Below are 23,083 nucleotides of genomic sequence, written 5' to 3'. Positions count from 1 at the left end.
GTAACAAACAATTCTAAATGCATTGTATATAATACTTCATTTTACCAGGTGGGTACTATTTTCATCTGCATTTTACACATGAAGAAACTGCGGGGGACACTAGTTATGTAAATTGCACCAGATTATCCAGGTAGGACATGGAGAAGTCAAATTTTGCTTCCAGGGCAACAGGATCTAAAATCCACACTCTTAAGCATCATCCCAACTGTAGAAAATGGGCAATATCTTATGGTATTTTCAGCTCTGTTAACAATTTTCTGAGCATGCTGGATACAAACTGAGGCATGTATTCTGCAGGGATAGGAATGTAATAAACCTTTTCTATACTTGCTCCCTTCCAGTCAGATAAACATATTGTTTTAAAGGAAAGGGAAGGATGTCTGGAAAAGTTTGGGTATGTTGTGATTAAGAAATATGAAGAAGAGGCATTTCTTATTGCTACCTTGAAATAAAAGTAATTTCTTTAAGAGATATAAATAGTAGCTTAGACTGTGGCATACTGCTGATACTGTTTTTGAAATATTCCATCCACTGGCAGATTGTGGAATCTCCCATTAGATATATAAAATTTCCTCTTAGGCATTCTTTCATTTTGATTGGAGCCAAACTACAAGAGACAGGATTCCATGTGTCTTTCCAGACATGTCCACCCGGGATTGTGGATGCCATTCCAAACTCACATTTCTTTTTCATTTGAACTGTTTTTTCTGCCAAAGAATCAGCAAGATAGGATCTTCGAAATATCACCTTATTCATCAGCATTTATTAAGAATCTATTATGTTTTCTAAGTATCCTCTTAATAGGTCATGAGGGAGGGGAAAAAGCCTATTGAAACATCATCCTTTAAATGTCATAGTTTTTTTTTAGTAAAATTTTTTTCTGATATGAATTTTCTAAGTGATGCCCATTAATGTTCATTATAGAGAACATGTTTTCTCCCCTTCCCTGCCTCCCCAAGAAAAAGAACACTCTGGGTAAAATTTAAGCATTTATTTGCCTATGAAAGTTACCAATTCTTGCTTAGTAATAAAAACTCAATTATTTTATCATTCTATCCCTCTTTACCCCCAAGTTTGCTACATTCTGTCACAGCACCTTAAATGCCATCATCAAACTAAATTCTTTGAACAGAGGGTCCAGAACGGCAGCATAGGAAGACCCTGAACTCACCTTCTCCCATGGACACACCAAATCTACAATTACATATACAGCAATTCCTCCTGAAAAAGTGAGGGCTGATTGAACAGCTTCTGCATGACAAATGATAGAGGGACTACATGGAGAAGGGTAAAAAGATGGGAGCATGGTAACAATAGGAGCCTCATTCCCAATGCAACAACCTCATGGAGGGGCCCACATACAGACTTCCCTATCTAAGGGCACAGCAAAAACCAGCTATTTAAAAGGCAACTAGTTTATAAGTGAAGAAAATGCATTAACTAATCCTAGATCATCTGCTAAATAGACAAGGAGCTACTGAAACGCTTTCTGGGGCTGGAGATGCTGGTGAGTGCCATTTTTTGCATTCTCCTTCCATCTTAATAGCATTGATGGGAGCAGAGTCCAAGTGCTCTAGCCAGCTTACTAGGGCTGCCCCAATCAAGTCCTGTGCCCCTGGTTCACAACAGCTTCAGCTGCCCCTAGAAGAACCACCCCACCCTGCAACCCCCAGTTTGTGCCCTCCCCAGCTCCAACTGTCCTGCCAAGGGGCCCCAGAGTGGCACGCCACAGGATTTCTCCAGGCCATGCTTTACCCAGCCATCCTGCCAAGGTGGCCTAGACTGCCCTGGCATGATATACACCAGGAACCCCTGGCACGCACCCACTCCAGACTCAGCCACCTTGTAAGGCATTGTGTGTGACAGGATGTCCTGGCCCAGGCCCACTCCAGGTCCAGCTGTCTTACCAGGGTGGCCCCAGCACAGTACACCCTAGAACCTCATGACCCATGCCTGCTCCAGCGCCAGTCATTCTACCAAAGCCACCAGGCACACAGTTTACACAGGGGATGCTCCTGCACAAGGCCACACTGTTAAGACTGAGAGACATGATTATTCTGCCTATTTCATAGAAAAAAAAAAAAGAGTGAAGCAAAATGAGGAACTGAGAATTATGTCCCAAATGAAAAAACAAAATAACCCCTACCCCAAAACCTTAATAAAACAGAGATAAGTAATGGTTATAATGATCAACAAAATGGAAGAATGGAGAACTTTAAGAGTTAGAAAATATAAAAAAAGCAGAGCCAAAGAATACAAACTGAAATGGAAAATAAACTAGAGTAAATCAGCAGTAGAGTATATACAACAGAAGAATGGGATAGCAATCTGGAAGACAGAATAGTGAAAATCACCCAAACTGAATGACACAAACACTGAAACAAATTAAAAAAATAAAAAATATAAGGATAATTTAAGGTAGCCATGGGATAACATTAAGCATACTAACATTTACATTATAAGGATCCCAGAAGAAGAGAGAGAAGGAAATGGGTAGAAAGACTCATTTGAATAATTAATGGCTAAAAACTTCCCTAAGCTGGAGAAGGAAATAGACATCCAGGTCCAGGAAGCACAGAGTCCCAAACAAGTTGAATCCAAAGAGATTCATACCAAGACATAGTATGCCAATCCAAATGGCAAAAGTTAAAGGTAAAAAGAGGATCTTAAATCAGGAAGAGAAGGATAACCATATACATAGAAACCCCATAAGGTTATCAGCTGATTTTTAGCAGAAACTTAGTAGGCCAGAAGAGAGTGGAAGGATATAGTTGGAGTGCTAAAAGGAAAAACTTACAATAAGGATACTCTGCCTAACAAGGTTATCATTCAGAATTGGAGGAAATATGGAGTTTCCTGGACTAGCAAAAACTGAAGAAGTTAATCACCACTAGACTGGACTTACAAGAAATGATAAAGAGAAAATGGTAAGTCCTATCTGTGTGTGTGTGTGTGTGTGTGTGTGTGTGAGAGAGAGAGAGAGAGAGAGAGAGAGAGAGAGAGAATTTCATTAGTAAGGGCAAATAGGCAGTAAAGGTACTAAAGAGTCACTTAAAGAACTAGTATGAAAGTTAAACACAAAAACAGGTTAAGCCACTATAACTACAATAAGCATTTAAGGGATACACAAGATAAAAAGATGTAAAATAAGACATCAAAAAAAAAAAAACAGATGGGGGAACAAAAAAGTAGTATTTTAGAATGCATTTGAACTTGAACTAACAGCTTAAATATATATATGTGTGTGTGTGTGTGTGTGTGTGTGTATGAACCTATGATATCCATAAACCAAAAACCTACAATAGATGCACAAAAGAGAAAGGAATCCAAATATAACTGTAAAGAAAATAAGCCAAAAAATAATAATTAAAAAAAAGAAAATAAACCAAAAGGGAAGAGAAGAAGAAAGGAATGGAGGAAACACAGAAAGAACCAGAAAGTAATGAACAAAATAGCAATAAGTACATACCTACCAGTAATTACTTCAAATTTAAATGGAGTGCTTCAATGGAGAAAAAACAAAGCACAAATTACCAATGTTAGAAATGAAAAATAAGATTTTACCAAAGATTCTGCAGACATTTAAAAAGTACCAAATCAATATTACAATAAAAATGTATGCCAGAAATTTTCAAAACTTAGATGAAATGGATCAATTCTTTGAAAAATAAAACCAAATCAACAAAAGATGAAATGGAAAATCTGCATAGTCATGTTCATATTAAATACATTTAAAATAAAACACTTCTAAGAAAAAAGAAGGCATAGGGTGGCAAAACAGATAAAAAATAAGACCATTTTTAAGCTGCCTACAAAAACTCACTTCAGATCTAAAGACACACAGGCTGAAAGTGAAGGAAAATAAGATATTCCATGCAAATGAAAATAAAAAGATAGTATAAAATACTCATATCAGACAAAACAGACTTTAAAACAGAAACTGTAACAAAAGACAAAGGAGGTATCACATAATGATAAAGGAGTGAATCCAAGGAAGGGATATAATGTTTGTACTATTCATGCAACCCAACATTGAAGCATCTAACTACATAAAGCAAATATTTAAAGACATAGGGAGAAATTGATAGTAATAGACTAACAGTAGGAGACTTAAATACTCCACACTTTCATTGATGGGTAGAACATCCAGACAGAAAACCAATAAGGAACAGTGGCCTTAAATGACACATTATAGATATCCATAGAACATCTCATTCAAAAACTCCAGAACACCCATTTTTTTAAAGATGCACATGGAACATTCTCCAGGATAGGTCTCATTAACTTCAAGAAGAGTGACATCAAAACAAGCATCTTTTCCAATCACAACAGTATGAAACTAGTTATCGATTACAAGAAGACCTGGAAAAAACTAAACACATTTATTAAACATTTTACTAAACAACCGATGGATTAAAACAAAATCAAAGGGGAAATAAAAATACCATGAGACAAATGAAAATGGAAACACAACTCTCCTAAATTTGTGGGATACAGCAAAAGCAATTCTAAGAGAGTAATAGTAATATTACTCTAAGAGAGTAATTGTAATTGCTATAGTAATATAGCAAGTAAGCAAGCAAGCAAACAAAAATCCCAAATTAACAATCCAGCTTTATACATGAAGAAACTAGAGAAAAAGAACAAAGCCTAAAGTTAGAAGAAAAGATGTAATAAAGGTCAGAATGGAAATAAATGAAACAGACTGAAAAAAAAAATAGAAAAGATCAATGGATTAAAGCTCATTCTTTGAAAAGATAATCAATAAATGTCAAGCCAGATTCATCAATAAAAACAAGAGAACATGAAATCCTGAAATGAAAGAGGAGAGCTTACAAAATGATACTACAGATATAAAGTATCCTAAGAGATTACTATGAACAGTCACATGCCAAAAATTTGGAAAACCTAGAAGAAATGAACAGCTTTCTAACTCTGCATCATAAAGAAATAGAAAATCAGAATAGGCCATTACAGGAAATGAAAGTGAGTCAGTAATTTAAAAATTTTCAAAAACCAAGGGTCCAGGACCAGACAGCTTTACAGGTGAATTCTAATCAACATCTAAAGAAAAGTTAATACCTAGTTTTCCCAAATTATTCCAAGAAATTATAAAGAAAGCAATGCTTTCAAACTATTTCACGAGGCCAGCACTACCCTGATGGCAAAACTAGGCAAAGACACTGCGCGCGCGCGCGCGCACACACACACACACACACACACACACACACACCATTACAGGCCAATATTCATGATCAACTTAGATGAAAAAAATTCAACAATACATTAAAAAGATCATATAGCACAAGTGACTGGGATTTATTCCAGGAATTCAAGGAAAGTTCAGTATCTGCAAATTAATCAATGTGATATACTGTATTACCAAACTAGGATAAAAATCCTAAGATCACCTTAATAGATGCATTTTGACCAAACTCAATATACATCTATGACATGAACTCTTAAAGTGAATATAGAAAGAACAGATCTCTACGTAAGAAAGGCAATATATGACAAACCCACAGCTAACACCATACTCAAAAGAGAAAAGCTGAAAGCTTTTCCTCTAAGATCAGGAACAAGACAATAATGTCCACTCTCATCACTTTTATTCAACATAGTATTGGAAGTCCTTGTACAGCAATCAAACAAGAAATAAATGTCATCCAAATTGGTAAGAACTATTACTATTTGGAGATAACATAATACTATACACAGGTAACCATGAAAGCTTCACCAAACTGATTTAATTAACATAAATTCAGTAAAGTTACAAAATAATCAATATTCAGAAATCTGTTCTTTCTATACACTAATAACAAAGTACCAGAAAGACAAATTAAGAAAACAATTCCAATTATACTTGCATCAAAAAGAATAAAATACTTAAGAATAAATTTAACAAAGGAGATTTAAAACCTATCAACTGAAAACGTAAGAAACTGATAAAAGAAATTAAAGATGACAAAACCGTATGGAAAAATATAGCATGCTCACGATAGAAGAATATTGTTAAAACGTCCATACTACTCAAGGCAATGTACAGATTCAATGCAACACTACTCAAAATATGAATAGTTTTTAAAGAACCAGAACACATATTCCTAAAATTTGTTTGTTACCACAAAAGACCCTGAACTGTGAAAGCAATCTTGAGAAAAAAGACCAAAGCTGGAGGTATCATAGTCTGATTTCAAACTATACTACAAAACCGTAGTAATCAAAACAGTATGTTACTGGCACAAAACAACACATAGATCAATAGAGTAGAATAGAGATACCAGAAATAAACCCACACTCATGTGGTCAGTTCGTGTATGAGAACAGAGCCAAGAATATGCAATGGGGAAAACACAGTCTCTTCAATATATGGTACTAGGTTTCCTTTTTTAAGATTACTTTAGCTCTTCGGGGTCTTTTCTGGTTCCATACAAATTTTAGAATTGTTTGTTCTAGCTCTGTGAAGAATGCTTGTGTTATTTTGATAGGGATTTCATTGAACGTGTAGATTGCTTTGGGTAGTATTGACATTTTAACAATATTTGTTCTTCCTATCCAGGAGTATGGAATGTTCTCCATTTCTTTGTGTCTCCTTCAATTTCTTTCATACGCTTTCCATAGTTTTCAGCATACAGATCTTTTACCTCTCTGGTTAGGTTTATTCCTAGGTATATAATTATTTTTGGAATTGTAAATGGGATCAATTTCTTGATTTCTCTTTCTGCTGCTTCATGTTTGGTGTATAGAAATGTAACCAATTTCTGTATGTTGATCTTCTATCTTGCAACTTTGCTGAATTCATACATCAGATCTAGCAGATTTGGGGTGGTGTCTTTGGGTTTTCTGTGTAGCGGATCATGTCATCTGCAAAGAGTTAAAGTTCGACTTCTTCCTTGCTAATTCGTATGCGTTTTATTTCTTTATTTTTGTATGAGGCAATTATACTAGGACTTCCAGTACTATGTTGAACAGTGGTGATAGTGGACTTACCTGTCATGTTCCTGACCTTGGGGGGAAAGCTCTCAGTTTTTCCCCACTGAGGATGATATTACCTTGTGGGTCTTTTTTATATGGCCTTTATCATGTTGAAGTGTGTTTCATCTATCCCTACTCTCTTGAGAGTTTTTATCAAGAAAGGATGCTGTATTTTGTCAAATGCTTTTTCTGCATCTGTTGACAGAATCCTATGATTCTCATCCTTTCTTTTTATTAACGTGGTATATTATGTTGACTGATTTGTGACTACTGAACCAGTCCTGCGGGCCAGGAATAAATCCCACTTGATCATGGTGAGTTTTCTTTTTAATGTTTATTTTTGAGAGAGAGAGAGAGAGAGAGAGAGAGAGAGAGAGAGAGAGAGAGAGAAAGAGAGAGGGGCAGGCAGAGAGGCAGAGTGAGAGGGAGACACAGAATCCAAAGCAAGCTCCAGGCTCTGAGCTGTTGGCACAGAGCCTGATGCGGGGCTTGAACTCATGAACCGTGAGATCATGATCTGAGCTGAAGGTGGATGCTTAACCAACTGAGCCACCCAGGCATCCCTGTGAATAATTCTTTTAATGTACTGTTGAATTCAATTTGCTAGGATCTTGTTGAGAATGGTTCATCAGGAATATTGACCTGTAAGTCTCCTTTTTAGTGGGGTCTCTGGTTTTGGAATCAAGGTAATGCTGTCTTCATAGACTGAGTTTGGAAGCTTTCCTACCATTTCTATTTTTTGGAACAGTTTGAGAAGAACAAGTATTAACTCTTCTCTTTAACTGCCTGGTACAATTCCCCTGGGAATTCCCATCTGGCACAGGACTTTTGTTTGTTGGGAGATTTTTGATTACTGTTTCAATTTCCTTGCTGGTCATGACTCTGTTCAAATTTTCTAATTATTCCTGTTTCAGTTTTGGTGGTTTGTGAGTCACTAGGAATTTGTCCATTTCTTCCAGATTGCCCAGTTTGTTGGAATATAATTTTTCATAGTGTTCTCTTATAATTGTTTGCATTTCTGTGGTGTTGGTGGTGACATCTCTTTCATTCATGATTTGATCTATCTGGGTACTCTCTCTTTTCTTTTGGGTAAGTCTGGATAGGGGTTACTAATTTTGTTTATTCTTTCAAAGAACCAGCATTGGGAGGCCTGGGTGGCTCAGTCAATTAAGCATCTGACTTTGGCTTGGTCATGATCTCATGGTTTGTGGGTTTGAACCCCGTGTCAGGCTCTGTGCTGGCAGCTCAGAATGTGGAGCCTGCTTCAGATTCTGGGTCTCCCTCTTGCTTTGCTCCTCCCCTGCTCATGTACCCTCTCTCTCTCAAAAATAAACAAACATAAAAAAAAACAAAAATAAAGAACCAGCATTTAGTTTCATTGATCTGTTCCACAGGGGTTTTTTTGTTTGTTTTGGTTGTTTGTTTCTATATCAAAGCTAGAAGCATCACAATTCCAGATTTCAAAGCTTGATTATAAAGCTGCAATCATTAAGGCAGTATGGTATTGGCACAAAAACAGATCAATGGAACATAATAGAGAACTCAGAAATGGACCCACAAACATATGGCCAACTAGTCTTTCATAAAGCAGGTAAGAGTACCCAATGGAAAAAAGACAGTCTCTTCAGCAAACGGTGCTGGGAAAATTAGACAGCAGCATGAAGAATGAATCTGAACCAAATTTTTACACTATACACAAAAATAAATTCAAAATGGATGAAAGACACAAATGTGAGACAGGAGCCATCAAAACCCTACAGGAAAAAACAGGCAGTAACCTCTCTGACTTTGGCTGCAGCAACTTCTTTATAGATGTCTGTGGAGGCAAGGGAAATAAAAGCAAAAATGAACTATTGGGACCTCATTAAGATAAAAAGCTTCTATACCACAAAGGAAACAATCAAGAAAACCTAAAGGCAACCGACGGAATAGAAGATATTTACAAACGACTTATCGGATAAAGGCTTAGTATCCAAATTCTATAAAGAACTTATCAAACTCAACACCCCAAAAATCAAATAATCCAGTGAAGAAAGGGACAGAAGACAAGAACAGACACTTTTGCAAAGAAGACATCCAGATGGCTGACACATGAAAAGATGCTTAACATCACTCATCATCAGGGAAATACAAATCAAAACCACAATGAGATACTACCTCACACCAGAATTGGAATGGCTGAAACGAACAACTCAGAAAACAACAAATGTTGATGAGGATGCAGAGAAAGAGGAACACTTTTGCACTGTTGGTGGAAATGCAATGTTGCAACCACTCTTCAAGACAGCGTTGAGTTTCCTCAAAAAATTAAAAATTTAACTACCCTGTGACCCAGAAATTGCACTACTAGGTATTTATCCAAAGGATACAAAAATACTAATTCAAATGGGAACATCCACCCCAATGTTTATAGAACCATCAGTAAGAGCCAAATTATGGAAAGAGCTCAAATGGCCATCAAGTGATGAATGGATAAAGAAGATTGGTAAATATGCATATACACAATGGAATATTACTGGGTAATCAGAAAGAATGTAATTTTGTAATTTGCAACAATGTTGATCAAACTAGAGTATATTATGCTAAGTGAACTAAGTCAAAGACAAATATCACGATTTTACTCAAATGTGCAATTTAAGAAACAAAACAGATGGACATAGGGGAAGGGAAGAGAAAATAAGATAAAAACAGAGAAGGAGAGAAACCATAAGAGTCTCTCAAATACAGAGAACAAACTGAAGGTTGCTGGAGGGGAGATGGGTGGGGGGATGGGCTAAATGGGTAATGGGCATTAAGGAGGGCACTTGTTGGGATGAGCACTGGGTGTTATATGGAAATGATGAATCACTGGTTTCTCCTCCTGAAACTGATTGTACACTGTATGTTAGCTAACTTGAATTTAAATAAATAAATCAATTAAAAAAAACAAAACTAAAAAAAAATAGATGGCATTTGGAAAACTGGACAGCTACACGTAAAAGAATGAAACTGGATCATTATCTGATACCATATCCAAAAACAAATTCAAAATATATTAAAAGACTTGAATTTAAGACCTGAAACCATAAAACTCCTAGAAGGCATAACTAATTTGACCCTGGTTTTAGCAATACTTTCAGGGAACAATTTCCTAAGACGAGGGCAACAAAAGCTCATACATACAAATGGGATCACGTCCAACTAAAAAGCTTTTGCACAGTCAAGTAAACCAACTAAACAACACAACAACCTACTGAATGGAATCATAATCCTGTAAGTAGTTAATATCCAATATATATAAAGAACTTATACAACTTAGTGTAACTCCTCCTACCCCCAACAATCTGGTATTGAGCACAGGACATGAAGAGATTTTGTTTTTCCACAGAAGACATAGAGATGTCTAAAAGACACATGATAACATGCTCAACATCATTAATCAATAGGCAAATGCAAATCAAAGCCACAATGAGAGAGCCAATTTGATGGCTGTGAAGTGTTATCATGAAAGATACAAAAACTAACAAGGATTGATGAGGATGTGGAGAAAAGGGAACCCTGTGCAGTGTTAGTGGGAGTGTAAATTGAAGCAGCCACTATGGAGAACAGTATGGAGTCCTCTCAAAAAAATTAGAAGGAGAAATAGCAGAAGAATCACTAATTCCACTTTGGGGTATTTATTTGAAAAAAACAAGAACACTAACTTGAAAACTCATATGCACCCCTATGTTTACTGCAGCAGTATTTACACTAGCCAAGATACAGAAGCAAGCTAAGGGCCTACCAATAGGTGAATGTATAAAGAAAAGGTGTGTATGTAAATATATACACACACATATACATTTTGTAAATACACACACACACAATGGAATGCAAGTGAACCATAAAAAAGAATGAGATCTTGCCATTTACAATAGCAGGGATGATCCTACAGGGTACTATGCTAAGTGAAATAAGTCTGACAGGAGAAGACAAATAAATGCCCTATAATTTCACTTATATGCAAGCAAAAACCAAGAGGGGAAACTGTAATGAACTCTTTTTTTTTTTTTTCTAATTTTTGAGAGAGAGAGAATGTAAGCACACACACATGCACACACACAAGTGGGGGAAGGGCAGAGAGAGGGAGAGAGAATCCCAAGCAGGCTTTGTGCCATCAGTGCAGACCCTGATGTGGGTTTCAAAACTCATGAATGGTGAGATCCTGACTTGAGTTGAAATCAAGAATTGGACCCTTAACCGACTAAGGTGCCCAGGCACCCTCCCCCAACTTTGTTTTAATGAACTAACTCTTAGATGGTAGGTTGCAAACCTTTAGATGGTTATTTTTAGGTTCTTAGTGATGTGGGAAGGGGATGATGGTGGTGATGTGGAGAGGTAAACACCTAGGTGTAAATTGGGAGAGAATTTTGATATTTGAAGGTGACTGTGTTGGATGATCAGGTAATTTGTTGCCTATTAATAGATTAATGGTGAGTTCCACTTCTTAAAACAGGTTTACGATAGCCTAGTGATTCCAATCATTCATTCACTTGGGTAACTGATATCTTGGCCCACCACAGAGAAGCCTGATACCCAGAGTACCAACAGGACTGATAACAATGAACAAGTCACCTGAAGAAAGAAACACTTTAAATGGATTTAGTGGGGCGCCTGGGTGGCTTGGTCGGTTAAGCGTCCGACTTCAGCTCAGGTCATGATCTCACGGTCCGTGGGTTCGAGCCCCATGTCGGACTCTGTGCTGACAGCTCGGAGCCTGGAGCCTATTTCAGATTCTGTGTCTCCCTCTCTCTGTGACCCTCCCCCGTTCATGCTCTGTCTCTGTCTCAAAAATAAAACGTTAAAAAAAATTAAAAAAAAAATTAAAAAAAAAATGGATTTAGTACTAGCACCTGGGCAGCTCAGTAGGTTAAATGTCTGACTTTTTGATGTCAGCTCAGGTCATGATCTTGCTGTCCATGGGATGAGCCTCACATTGGACTCTGTGACAGCATGGAGTCTGGGATTCCCGCTCTTCCTCTCTCTCTGCCCCTCCCCTGTATATTCTCTCTCTCTCACACAATAAATAAATAAATATTGAAAAATAAATGGGCTTAGTATTAAGCACAAGTCATTAATTATCTACTGCTTCGGTTACTTCTTAATTCTACGAATTGACTACTGTACCCACAGTTCTAGGCCACTGATTATATTTCCCTTTCTTTGTTTACTAGTCCAGGGGGTGCAGATAACCAGAAGATGTGCAAGGTAATTTACAGAAGTAAGAATATACTCGAGCACTTACTTACATGTATATTTCTGATTCCCTTTTAAGTTTTTATTCTGTTTATGTACTTTTTGTTTCAATGACAAGGGTTAAATATTCACAAGGATTGGGGACTACTGGAAAGTAAACACTGTCCCCAAATGAATTCAAAGACCTTTTCTAAAATGGCTCTTTATAGAGTCCCAAAATGGACATACACCTAGCACTTTCACTAGATCAACATGTAGGCTAAATCATTACCATATTTTCCCAGGTAGTCTCCAGACTATAATTATTTACCTTTCGAAGAGTCTCCATTCTTGTTTGCTGAGATAAGAAACATCCTTGTTTTTGGAATGCATGTGAGTGAGTGCAGCCCAGGGCATGTGCTGAGGTCTCACACAGTGGAAGGCTACTTGCTCCTGCGTATCCAGGTATGCACGTAGCTCAGTGCTTGAGTTTAAAACCAGGCCACAATCAGTATTGACATGGGAGGTGCCCCTGGAAAACTGGCCTGTGAAGATCGCCCTGTCATAGCCTTGGTTCCTTGCCTCCAGAGAGCTGACATCCCTTCCCTGGGGTGGATGAGCAGAAGAGACAGAGATACCCGGCCTTCCCAGGGCGAAGCTGACAAGATGCCATTGTTGAAGTCTGTCGCCTTTCCTGAAGCACCTGCCTTCAGATCTGGGGAGGACATCCCGGCCTCAGGAAATCCCCACCATACATCTTCCTGTGTCCCAAGTGGCCCCTTACCTCCAGAAGGAGGTCTAGCTGATCCCCCCTGCAGTAGGCATCTCGAGGGTGAAGGACGGTGGCTCTGCTGTGTGCAGCACTGGTGGTGGTGTTCACGTAGGTGAAAGGTCTGGGTGGGATCACCTGGTCTAGTTTCTCCATGATTCCCTTTATTCTCAGCTCAGTCTCTGCTGATCAAACTACCGGATGCAGTAGTACTTCAGGACATGAAGGCTTCATGATAAAATTCCAGTGATAGAGGGAGATGGGCGTCTTAAGTGTAGTCCATATCTGAGGTGATAATGAATACAATAAAGAACATAGACAATGTCTTTATGTAATATAATCATTTTTGGTAGGCTAGCCAACTTCGATCTTTTTAGAATAAGAGCAGATGCAAAACCTGAAATAAAATGATACGGAGATTTTATTATCATATATGTTTCATGGGAAAAATAAGTTTCCTCAAATTTGGTGGTGGAACTGCACTTTTCACCAGCTAATCTATTTTGGGTTCTAGGATCTTCTTCCCTAAAGTGGTGATGATAAAATACACTTTTACTGGGGCACCTGGGTGGTTCAGTTGGTTAAGCGTCTGACTTCAGCTAGGTCATGATCTCACAGTTTGTGAGTTCAAGCCCCGCTTCAGGCTCTGTGCTGACAACTCAGAGCCTGGAGCCTACTTCAGATTCTGTGTTTCCCTCTTTCTCTGCCTCTCCCCCACTCTTGCTCTCTCTCTCTCAAAAATAAATGACCATTAAAAAAATTTTTTTAAAAATACACTTTTGCTGGGCAATTGTGAAGACAGGAAAAAAATTTTTTTAACTGCATAGCACACAATTTTTATTGCTGTTTTATTATTTAATCTTAAAGCTAGAACTCAGTCATTAAAAATATTCTTAAGAAAATGTTTAAGGGGCGCCTGGGTGGCTCATTCGGTTAAGCGGCCGACTTCGGCTCAGGTCATGATCTCGCGGTCCGTGAGTTCGAGCCCCGCGTCGGGCTCTGTGCTGACAGCTCAGAGCCTGGAGCCTGCTTCGGATTCTGTGTCTCCCTCTCTCTGACCCTCCCCCGTTCATGCTCTGTCTCTCTCTGTCTCAAAAATAAACGTTAAAAAAATTTTTTTAAAAAAAGAAAATGTTTAAGATGCATGGAGATTTTATGTAAAATATGATTTTTTTTTCTGTTCTTTTATACTCTGCTTAAACATTTTATGCTATTAGTATTTTTCAGATTGTTCTAGTTAGGAGATAATCAACATAGGTTTATAAAAATATCTATTTTCTAATCATAAAATACCACTGATTATTAAAATGCTTTTTTTTAAGAGTTTATTTATTTTGAGAGAGAGAGAGAGAGACAGCGAGCGAGCGAGAGCGAGAGCGCGCGCACACATGTGAACAGGGGAAGGAAAGAGACAAGGAGAGAAAATCCCAAGCAGGCTCTGGGCTGTCAGTGTGGAGCCCAACATGGGACTTGACTCACAGAACATGACCTGAGCTGAAATCAAGGATCAGAAACTTAGCCCACTGAGCCACCCAGGTGCCCCTGAAATAACACTGATTATTAAAAATGGGAGATGTGAAACTGTATAGGGGATATAAATCAGTGATAATTATACCAACCATTGATAATTATTATTAATCTTATGGTGATTTTTCTTTCATTTTTCTGTATGCCATTTAACATGATTATGAACAAATTAAATATTACCAATGAATTTTGATTTAAAAATAGTATTGTTAAAAACTTCACCTTATGTCACTGGCTCATATAGTATTCCAGCCTATGGGTACAACTTAACAGTTCACCTATTTCCATCTTTGGATTTTTATTGCATTCAACTTTTACAATCCTGTGAAGAACACTTTTGGTATAAATCTTTGCAATCCAAGTTATTTGCTGAGAACTCAGAAACAGAATTATTGGTCCAAGGTGGTGAATACTGTTAAAGCTCTTAACACATGATGGCAAATAGTTTTCCAGAAATGTGGTGCTAATTTGTGCCTGAAGGAGAAGTGAATGAGAATTCTAGTCTTACAACATGCTTTCGACACTGGCTAGCTCAATTTTAGAGATATTTACCTGGATTAAAACCTAAGTCTGTCACCCACTAGTTACACAATCTTGGTTAAGTTTGTTAACTTCTCTGTTCGTCAGTTTCATCATCTAAAAAACTGAGTCATAAAGATACACACCTTATATGTTATTGTATTAATGGACTAACATGAAAAACATTGGGAATGGTACCTGGTACACACTAAGTGTTTGTATTGCCATCCCTGGTGTTTGATAAAAATGCTTTTATAAAGAAAAGTATCAACATATCAAATAACAAAATGATAATCATAGTAATTATAGTAATATCTCACAATTTTCAATAAAGGCAGAATAACTTGTGTTAGACCAATTCTGCAGATAACAATAAACCAAAAATAAAGAAAATCCTTCCCATAGCGCTAGAGAGTTACCACTAGCAGCTTGACACTGGAGGGAAGTTGAAACTTGTAATAAGGAACAGCACTGGGCTTGCATTATAAGGGGTGCTAACTCAAGTTCTTCAAACAGAAGGGAAATTCAACAAATAGAAACATGGATATTCTGGAAGGAATGAAAAACACCAGAAATGGTAACAATAAGGATAAATATAAAATTCTAAATGTTTGTCTCCTAATTTAAAATGAATGTAATTATTATTATTTTTTAAAAGTTTTTTCTAAAGTTTATTCATTTATTTTGAGAGAGAGAGAACACGAGCACAGCAGAGGGAGAGAGAGGGAATCCCAAGCAGGCTCTGCACTGTCAGCACATAGCCCGATGAGGGGATCCATCTCATCTACCGTCAGATCATGACCTGAGCTGAAACCAAGAGTCAGATGCTTAACTGACTGAGTGCCCTAAAATGTTTGCTTATTTTTGAGAGAGAAAGAGCCCAAGCAGGGGAGAGACAGGGGCACAGAGGATCCAAAGCAGGCTCCATGCTGACAGCAGCCAGCCTGATGCAGGGCCTGACCTCACAAACTGTAACTTCATGACCTGAGCCAAAGTTGGATGCTCAACTGGCTAAGCTACCCAGGCACCCCTAAAATGCATGTAATTATTTAAAGTAAAAACCAATTTTGTAATAATATGAAAACTACAACATAAAGAATGGGGAGATGAGTCAGTGGAAGTAAATAGTTGAAAGGTTATTACAGATTACATGAAGTAGCACGATATTAACTATAAAAGAGTGTATATAATAATACCTACAAGAAACACTTAAAAAAAACCCTTATAGCTGTAAAAATAATAAAGAAACTAAAAGGAAATTCTAAAAAAATTCAATTCATCCCAAAAGAGGAACAGAAGGGCCAAAGAGAAAACAAACAGCAAGTTGGTGGATTTAAATCTAGTGAATAATTTTATTAACAGTAAATTGCCTAGGGCACCTGGGAGGCTCAGTTAGTTCAGTGTCTGACTCTTGATTTTGGCTCAGTTCATCATCTCATGGTTAGTGATTTCAAGCCCCACATTAGGCTCTGCACTTACAGCATGGAGTCTGCTTGGGATATTCTCTCTCTCTCTCTCAAAATAAATAAATATAAACATTAAAAAACCAGTAAGTTGACTAAGCATATTTTTTTAAATTTTATTTTTAAGTAATCTCTACATACAATTTGGGTTTGGACTCATAGCCCCAGGATCAAGAGTCATGTGCTCTATTGACTAAGCCAGCCAAGTGTCTCTATTTGCTGTCTAACAAGAATGTAGGTTAAGTATGAAGTTATCTACAGACTGAAAGTGAATGGATGGAAATTAATATACCATTTAAGCATAAAAAAGCTAATATTAAAACAGACTTCAAGACAAAACATGTTACCAGACATAAAGATGGACATTTACAAGTGCTAAGAGTCAATTTGCTAGAAACATAGGAATCATAAATGTGTATGTACCTACACATCCATGTATTTATATGTGAAAAAAAATTGACAGAATTCAAGAGACAGATCAAGAAATTCACAATAATTAGAAACTTAAAAACCTATTTTAGTTGCTATAGGAACTAGATAAGAAATAAATAATAAACTAGAAGATAGGAACATTATCAGAGTAATTTCTTAATCATCAGATATTATCAGATAATTCTCAGAATTTTTAATTGTTATAACTTCAAATAAAAAATTTAAGTAATTTTTAGTATGACAGAATTATACTTCGTGCAAAAAACTTGTTGGTGAAAATAAATAGGAAACTCCTGATTCAAGAAGGAGGACAAGGGATATATTATATCCTCAATTTCCCACAGAAATGAAAGACAGAAAAGTAAAAAACTTAAAACTTTCTAAGTATTCTTGGAAATAGGAAGAGGTACCTTAATTAGACCAGAATTTGTGAGAAGTCTGAAAAAGAGCAGGGCTTGGCTGGCTCAGTCAGTAGAATACATGACTCTTGATCTTGGGGATCGTGAGTTCAAGCCCCACTTTGGGTGGAGAGATTACTTAGAAAGAAACAAACAAACAAACAAAGAAATGTCAACAGTAAAATGCAGGAAAAGTAAAAGGCAGAGGAGATTAGATCAATGAAGAAAACCATGGCTCCAAATGCATGTCAGTGAGAGTTCTGCACAAGATGGAAACCACTTCAGGGCTACTACAAACCTGGAGGAAATTGATGATTGGATTAAGAGGTGGTAAAGGAGTGGCCCATAGGAAGAGTATTGGGATGGTTAATACTTCCCTATTTTTCCCCTTGTGCACGGCCAGGCAGATAGAAATGGGAACTTTTGTACTCTACTGTGAGTAAAAGCTATAGAAATTTAAGTTTGAGGGTGCAGGGTAGGACCCTGCATGTGTGGCAACACCCTAGACAAATGCAGAGCATTTATTGCCTTGAGTACTTTCTGCAGCTGAGCTACAAACATGCTGGAGAAAATAGGTGACAGTACTCAGAGGCCTGGCCACCACAGAATCTTAAGTATAAGAATGTACACCCAGCCAAGAATTAGTGAAATTTTTATGAAAGCCAACTCATGAAAGAAAAGGTATTAAGTTCAATAAAGAGAAAACAAAGTAATAGACACAGAAAAGGCAAAACAAGACTTTAAAGCAAGTATATTTCTATCAGCAGAGAAATTCCAGGTGATCTTTGCATCCATAAATTAATGAATCAGAGACCATGGAAAACAAAATCTTGTTGTTCAATATGCAAAAGTCAACTGTATTCCTTTACATCAGCAACAAGGAATTAGAAAATGTATTTAAAAAACACTATTTACAACAGCAACAAAAAATTATAAAATAATGCCTAGTTATAAATCTAATAAAAGATATACAAGACATATATGCAAAATTTATTAAAATTTACTGAATGATCTTAAAGACCTAAATAAATGGAGAGAGATTACATGGTGCTAAAGACCAAAATAATGTTATGAACATGTCAGTTTTCCCAAGTTGATCTACATGGTTAATATAATGCACATAAAATTTAAGTAAGATTTTTTCCAGCAAATTTGGCAGACCGACTGTAAAACATATAAAGAGTAAAGGGTTGAGACCAGCCAGGAACATTGTGAAGTAGGTTAAGCAAAGGTAACTTGACCTACAAGTTTTTAAGAGTAACTATGAAGCAAATTATTATTATATTAATTATAGCAATGCAGCATTGATATGGGGAAGATACATTCGTCAGTGGAGCAGTACAAATGGAGGAGGATCTGTACTTATCAGAAATTTTGATATATGACAAAAAACGTCATGACAAATCAGCAGTGAAGAAAACTACTACAAAATAAGAACGGAAAAGGTGATCATCCATAAGGAAACAAAAATCAGCAAGAAAAAACTCAGATCCGTCACAGGATTAAATGTCTAAAGCAACCTTTAAAGGTTTAAGTAGAATATTTAGATAAATAATCTGACACCGAAATAGGGAAGGGTTTCTTAATACTCAAAAAGAATCAACTGTTTAAAAAGGTGGATTTTACTATATCAACATGAAAAGGTGTTGTGCAGAAATGTCATTAAAGAAATGAACAAACAAGCTACACATGGGGAGAAAATCATCACAGATGTGTATGTAAGTGACAGAGGAAGAATGTGTGCACGCGTGCGCGCGCGCACACACACACACACACACACACACACTCTATTATCCTCTCCTGTGCTCCGTAATGGTTATCAAACATGTTAGTTCTTCAAGGTTGTGTAAGCTTTTCAAATTCCCGTACTACGATGTATAACTCTGGTTGTTTGGACTTTCCTAGAACAAGTGAGGTAGGAAGTAAAATCATACTTCTGTAAGACACAGAAAGAGATTCCTTTGTGGAGTGTTGGAAAACTGTAAACGTGATCCAGGAGGCAAATATAAACAGTACTAACAGTAACTTAGGATTTTTCATACTTGTCATGATTAGGATCCCACAAGAGAGAATACAAAACAAACACACACACAGCAGAAAAGAAATGCAGAAACACATAAAAAATGTCTAACTCCTGATTCCTTTGTCCTAAGTTTCTACCAGCACAGAACCCTGCCTCCCTCCCACCCCAGCATCTCTTACTATCCCACCAACGGCCACCTTTGGCTATCAACTTGTCCCTTCAACTGAAGCGCTATTCTGAGACATGAGAGCCCACCATGGACTCTATGAAACTGAGCTGTTAACGGCCGGTAAGATGCAGGATTGCTAATGTTGAGGTCAAGTCTCCTGGCTAGTTTTTCACCTAACAGGTTTATTATACTCTTCCCTTAAACACAAAATGTAGACACAGAACACCTCGGCAAATGTTGACCGTGATCGTCACATTATCCCCGGGCCCTTTTAATATCACTTGATTTTCCCAGCATCTTTATTATAATTTTTATTATGTTCCTTATTCTTAATTAGCCTTTTTAGTATCACTGAAGATTGAAAAGATTTTAAAACTTCTATTTAAAAACTTCAATGTTTTTCCATTGTTAAATCTTAATTTCTGTCTTTGTGCAAGAACTTCAAGTTGTATTTTAAAAGCATATTGCTTAGTGGTTCTTGGGTAGCTCATTTGGTTAGGCGGCTGACTTTGGCTCAGGTCATGATATCATGGTTGATGAGTTTGAGCCCTGCACTGGGCTCTCTGCTGTCAACACAGAACTCACTTCGGATCCTCTGTTCCCATCTCCCTCTGCCCTTCCCCCACTCCTGCTCTTGCTCTCTAAAAAATAAATAAGCATTAAAAAAAAGATTGCTCGAGTGCTTCCTTTCTAAAATTTTCCATCTTTTAAATGACTCTCCCCTAGAAACACCTCCTATCCCAGATTCCCAGTTTATACATAGACATTAGAAGTTTGGATACCCAAGAAAAAATGTTACCTTTTCCCTCACCTGCACAGTTGTGAAAATGTTTTCATACCTTTAAAGATTGTGTTTAATATACATAGGAACTACCATAAGCTGAGTGTTGAGGCTTTGTTCTGAAGCCACAAGAGTACAACTGGGGTGCATCTCCTCTGTGCCAAAAGAAAACACAGGCAAAGTTGCCTGCATGCTTTTAATTTGGAAACACAATCTTCTGCTTATTTCAGCAAAGCTATCAGGCATGCCAACTCCACCTTAAGGGGGTGTCTGAATCACAAGCTGTGGTTATCAGTTCATGCAGAATGGGGGAGGAAAAATGAAATTCTTCGAATAATTTTAATGTCTTTAGACTTTATTAGTCTAGTTATAGTACATACACAATAAACACCTGATGAAGTAAAGAATGGATTTAACTCAATGATTCTTCACCTGAAAAACTGTAACTGCCTAGTTTCCATCTGAGCCTTGTCATCAAGACCCAGTTGCCAGGATTCAAGTGCATATTATCTTGTACATTGTAGGTACTCAATAAAATTTGAATTGAACTGATGGAACCTCAAATACAATGTAGGCAAGATAATGATATTAACTCTCAGAACAACAGCGTAATAGCTTACAGTCATGAGTTTGAATCCATCTGGGATTTGGATTCTTAAATTTATAGAAATGGTGCCAGAAAGAGCAGGTACCCGAGGCAATTGTACCAGTGCCCATAGAAAGCAGTAGCTGATTACACTGTGGATCCCTCCACAGTCTCATTTGTGCTGTCCCACACAGGAAGTTAAGCATATTTAAACATGTCTGTTTGTCTATTTAAGAATCAAGATCTGTTTCATAAGCACATAATAATCCTTTCAACATCTTTGATTATGCTTTACTGAACCGGCGTTAACAATACTTCTTTAGGTCTTCACATGAGGACAGTTGGAGAAGCTGTTTGAACTTAATGTGTATGACTGGGTCCAGGATTGCTCAATTCTGCCCTAGGGACCCTTTAAGAGATAAAGATTTACAGTTCTGGTTTGGTTGCTCCTTAGGAGACTAATGTTAGCAATCATCCAAGTTTACCACCCACTCTAACACACAGATTTATGCATTTTAATTTGCTCTAGTTATATTGATGTTGACATTTAGTGTCAACCTGACATTTCTTCTTGAAGCAAGAATAACAGATATGCTGGACTTAACTGAGAGCACAGAAGAGAATTTAAATGGTTTGTCCCGATTATCTAGTATGCTTGCAAACAGAGCTGAGATCAGGATTCCTGTCACTCTGACCTCTGATTTAGAGCACTTGCCAGCACTCAGCATTACTCCAACACGAATGGTATAACCAAGTTCATGTAGATCCTTGTTGTTCATATATTTATTGTCCATTATGCTTAAAAGACTCCCACCCCCTTTAACCACTCAAAAGCCTCATGTGAGCAAGATAAATGGTCCTTATGTGTGCTCTCCTTGCAGTTAGTGTGTATCTTGGTCATTATCTTTGATTGAGTAGCTTCCTTTCCCCTATGTTTATGGGTCTAAATGAGGGATATAAACATGAGAGCTCAGCCAGGGGAAAAAAGGGCCATGTATTTGCACAGTAAAATACAAGCAAGGAGATCATCAGTTCTTGGGGGGGGGGGGGGTATGAGTAGGGTAAGAGTAGTGCTGGCCAGGATCTAAAAGAGCCCAAGGAAAATGGGCACATTGCCAGCATCAGCCAAGTGAAGAACAGATGTCCAGGGAACGGTCACTGGAGCCTGAGCCACAAGTCAGGGAAATGGCTGCTGTGGCTCCAGCAATCAAACAAGATGTGCCTCATTGCCAAGGTGTCAGTGCTGATAGTAGGAGGGATCCTGTCTGTGGGATCTGAGTATCCATGGAAGGATGAGAGAAAATGCAAAAAAAGACTCAGAATTCCTTTTACCTTCATAGGAAACATCTTTCACACTGCTAGTAAATAACAATATAATCATTTGTGTTTGCAATACGTGTAATCCAGCTTCATGAAATTTTGACACTTTCTCACATTTTAGAATCCTGTCTGAGAATTTTAGGGGTAAGATAAAACCCTCCCAGACCCCCTAACATGTTCTAGTGCCTTATGGAGATCTATCTTCTTTTGAAAACTGTCTGCTCATGTCTTCTGTCCATTTCTTCACTGGATTATTTGTTTTTGGGGGGTTGAGTGTGATTAGTTATTTATAGATTTTGAATATATCTAATATGTCATTTGCAAATATCTTTTCCCATTCTGTCAGTTGTCTTTTAGTTTTATCCAATGTTTCCTTTGCTCAGCAGAAGGTTTTTATCTTGATGAGGTCCCAATAGTTCATTTTTGCTTTTATTTCCCTTACCTCCACAGACATGTCTAGAAAGAAGTTTCTGCGGCTGAGGTCAAAGAGGTTGCTGCCTGTTTTATTCTCTAGGATTTTGATGATTTCCTCTCATAGTTAGGTCTTTCATCCATTTCGAATTTATTTTTGTGTATGGTTTAAGAAAGTGGTCCAGTTTCATTCTTCTGCATGTCTCTGTCCAGTTTTCCCAGCGCTACTTGTTGAAGAGACTGTCTTTTTTCTATTGGATACTCTATCCTGTTTTGTTGAAGATTATTGGCCATATATTTTAAAAATCAGTAAGCTTTAAATCTGGAAGCTTTAGAAATTAGTGGGACTTAACATTAGGAGAGCCAGAGGGTGACAGAAGTGGAGTCCTCACCCTTCAAGAGTCAGCATGTGAAAAAGCCTTGCCTGAGACACCACACAAAAGCAGCAGTTGAAAAGGGGGGCGTACATGAAGGAGATTTACTGACTAATTTTAGGACATGTGCAAGAGGGGCAGGG

At 37.4% G+C, this 23,083-nt stretch overlaps 1 protein-coding gene across 1 annotated transcript; it reads right to left on the bottom strand.

The window, feature by feature from the left end:
- Positions 1-438: 438 nt before the first annotated feature.
- NXPE4 (neurexophilin and PC-esterase domain family member 4) lies at positions 439-21,629 on the bottom strand. The gene is given in 5 exon segments (XM_078433924.1): positions 439-733; positions 12,500-12,749; positions 12,752-12,898; positions 12,901-13,222; positions 21,531-21,629. Coding segments are annotated over 5 exon segments (1,113 nt in total).
- Positions 21,630-23,083: the final 1,454 nt, after the last annotated feature.

Source organism: Panthera onca, chromosome D1 (assembly GCF_046562875.1).
Source record: "Panthera onca isolate mPanOnc1 chromosome D1, mPanOnc1 haplotype 2, whole genome shotgun sequence".
In the NCBI taxonomy this organism is placed as follows: Eukaryota; Metazoa; Chordata; class Mammalia; order Carnivora; family Felidae; genus Panthera; species Panthera onca.
Note: the sequence above shows the minus strand (reverse complement) of the source record. Positions and strands in the feature narration are given on the sequence as shown.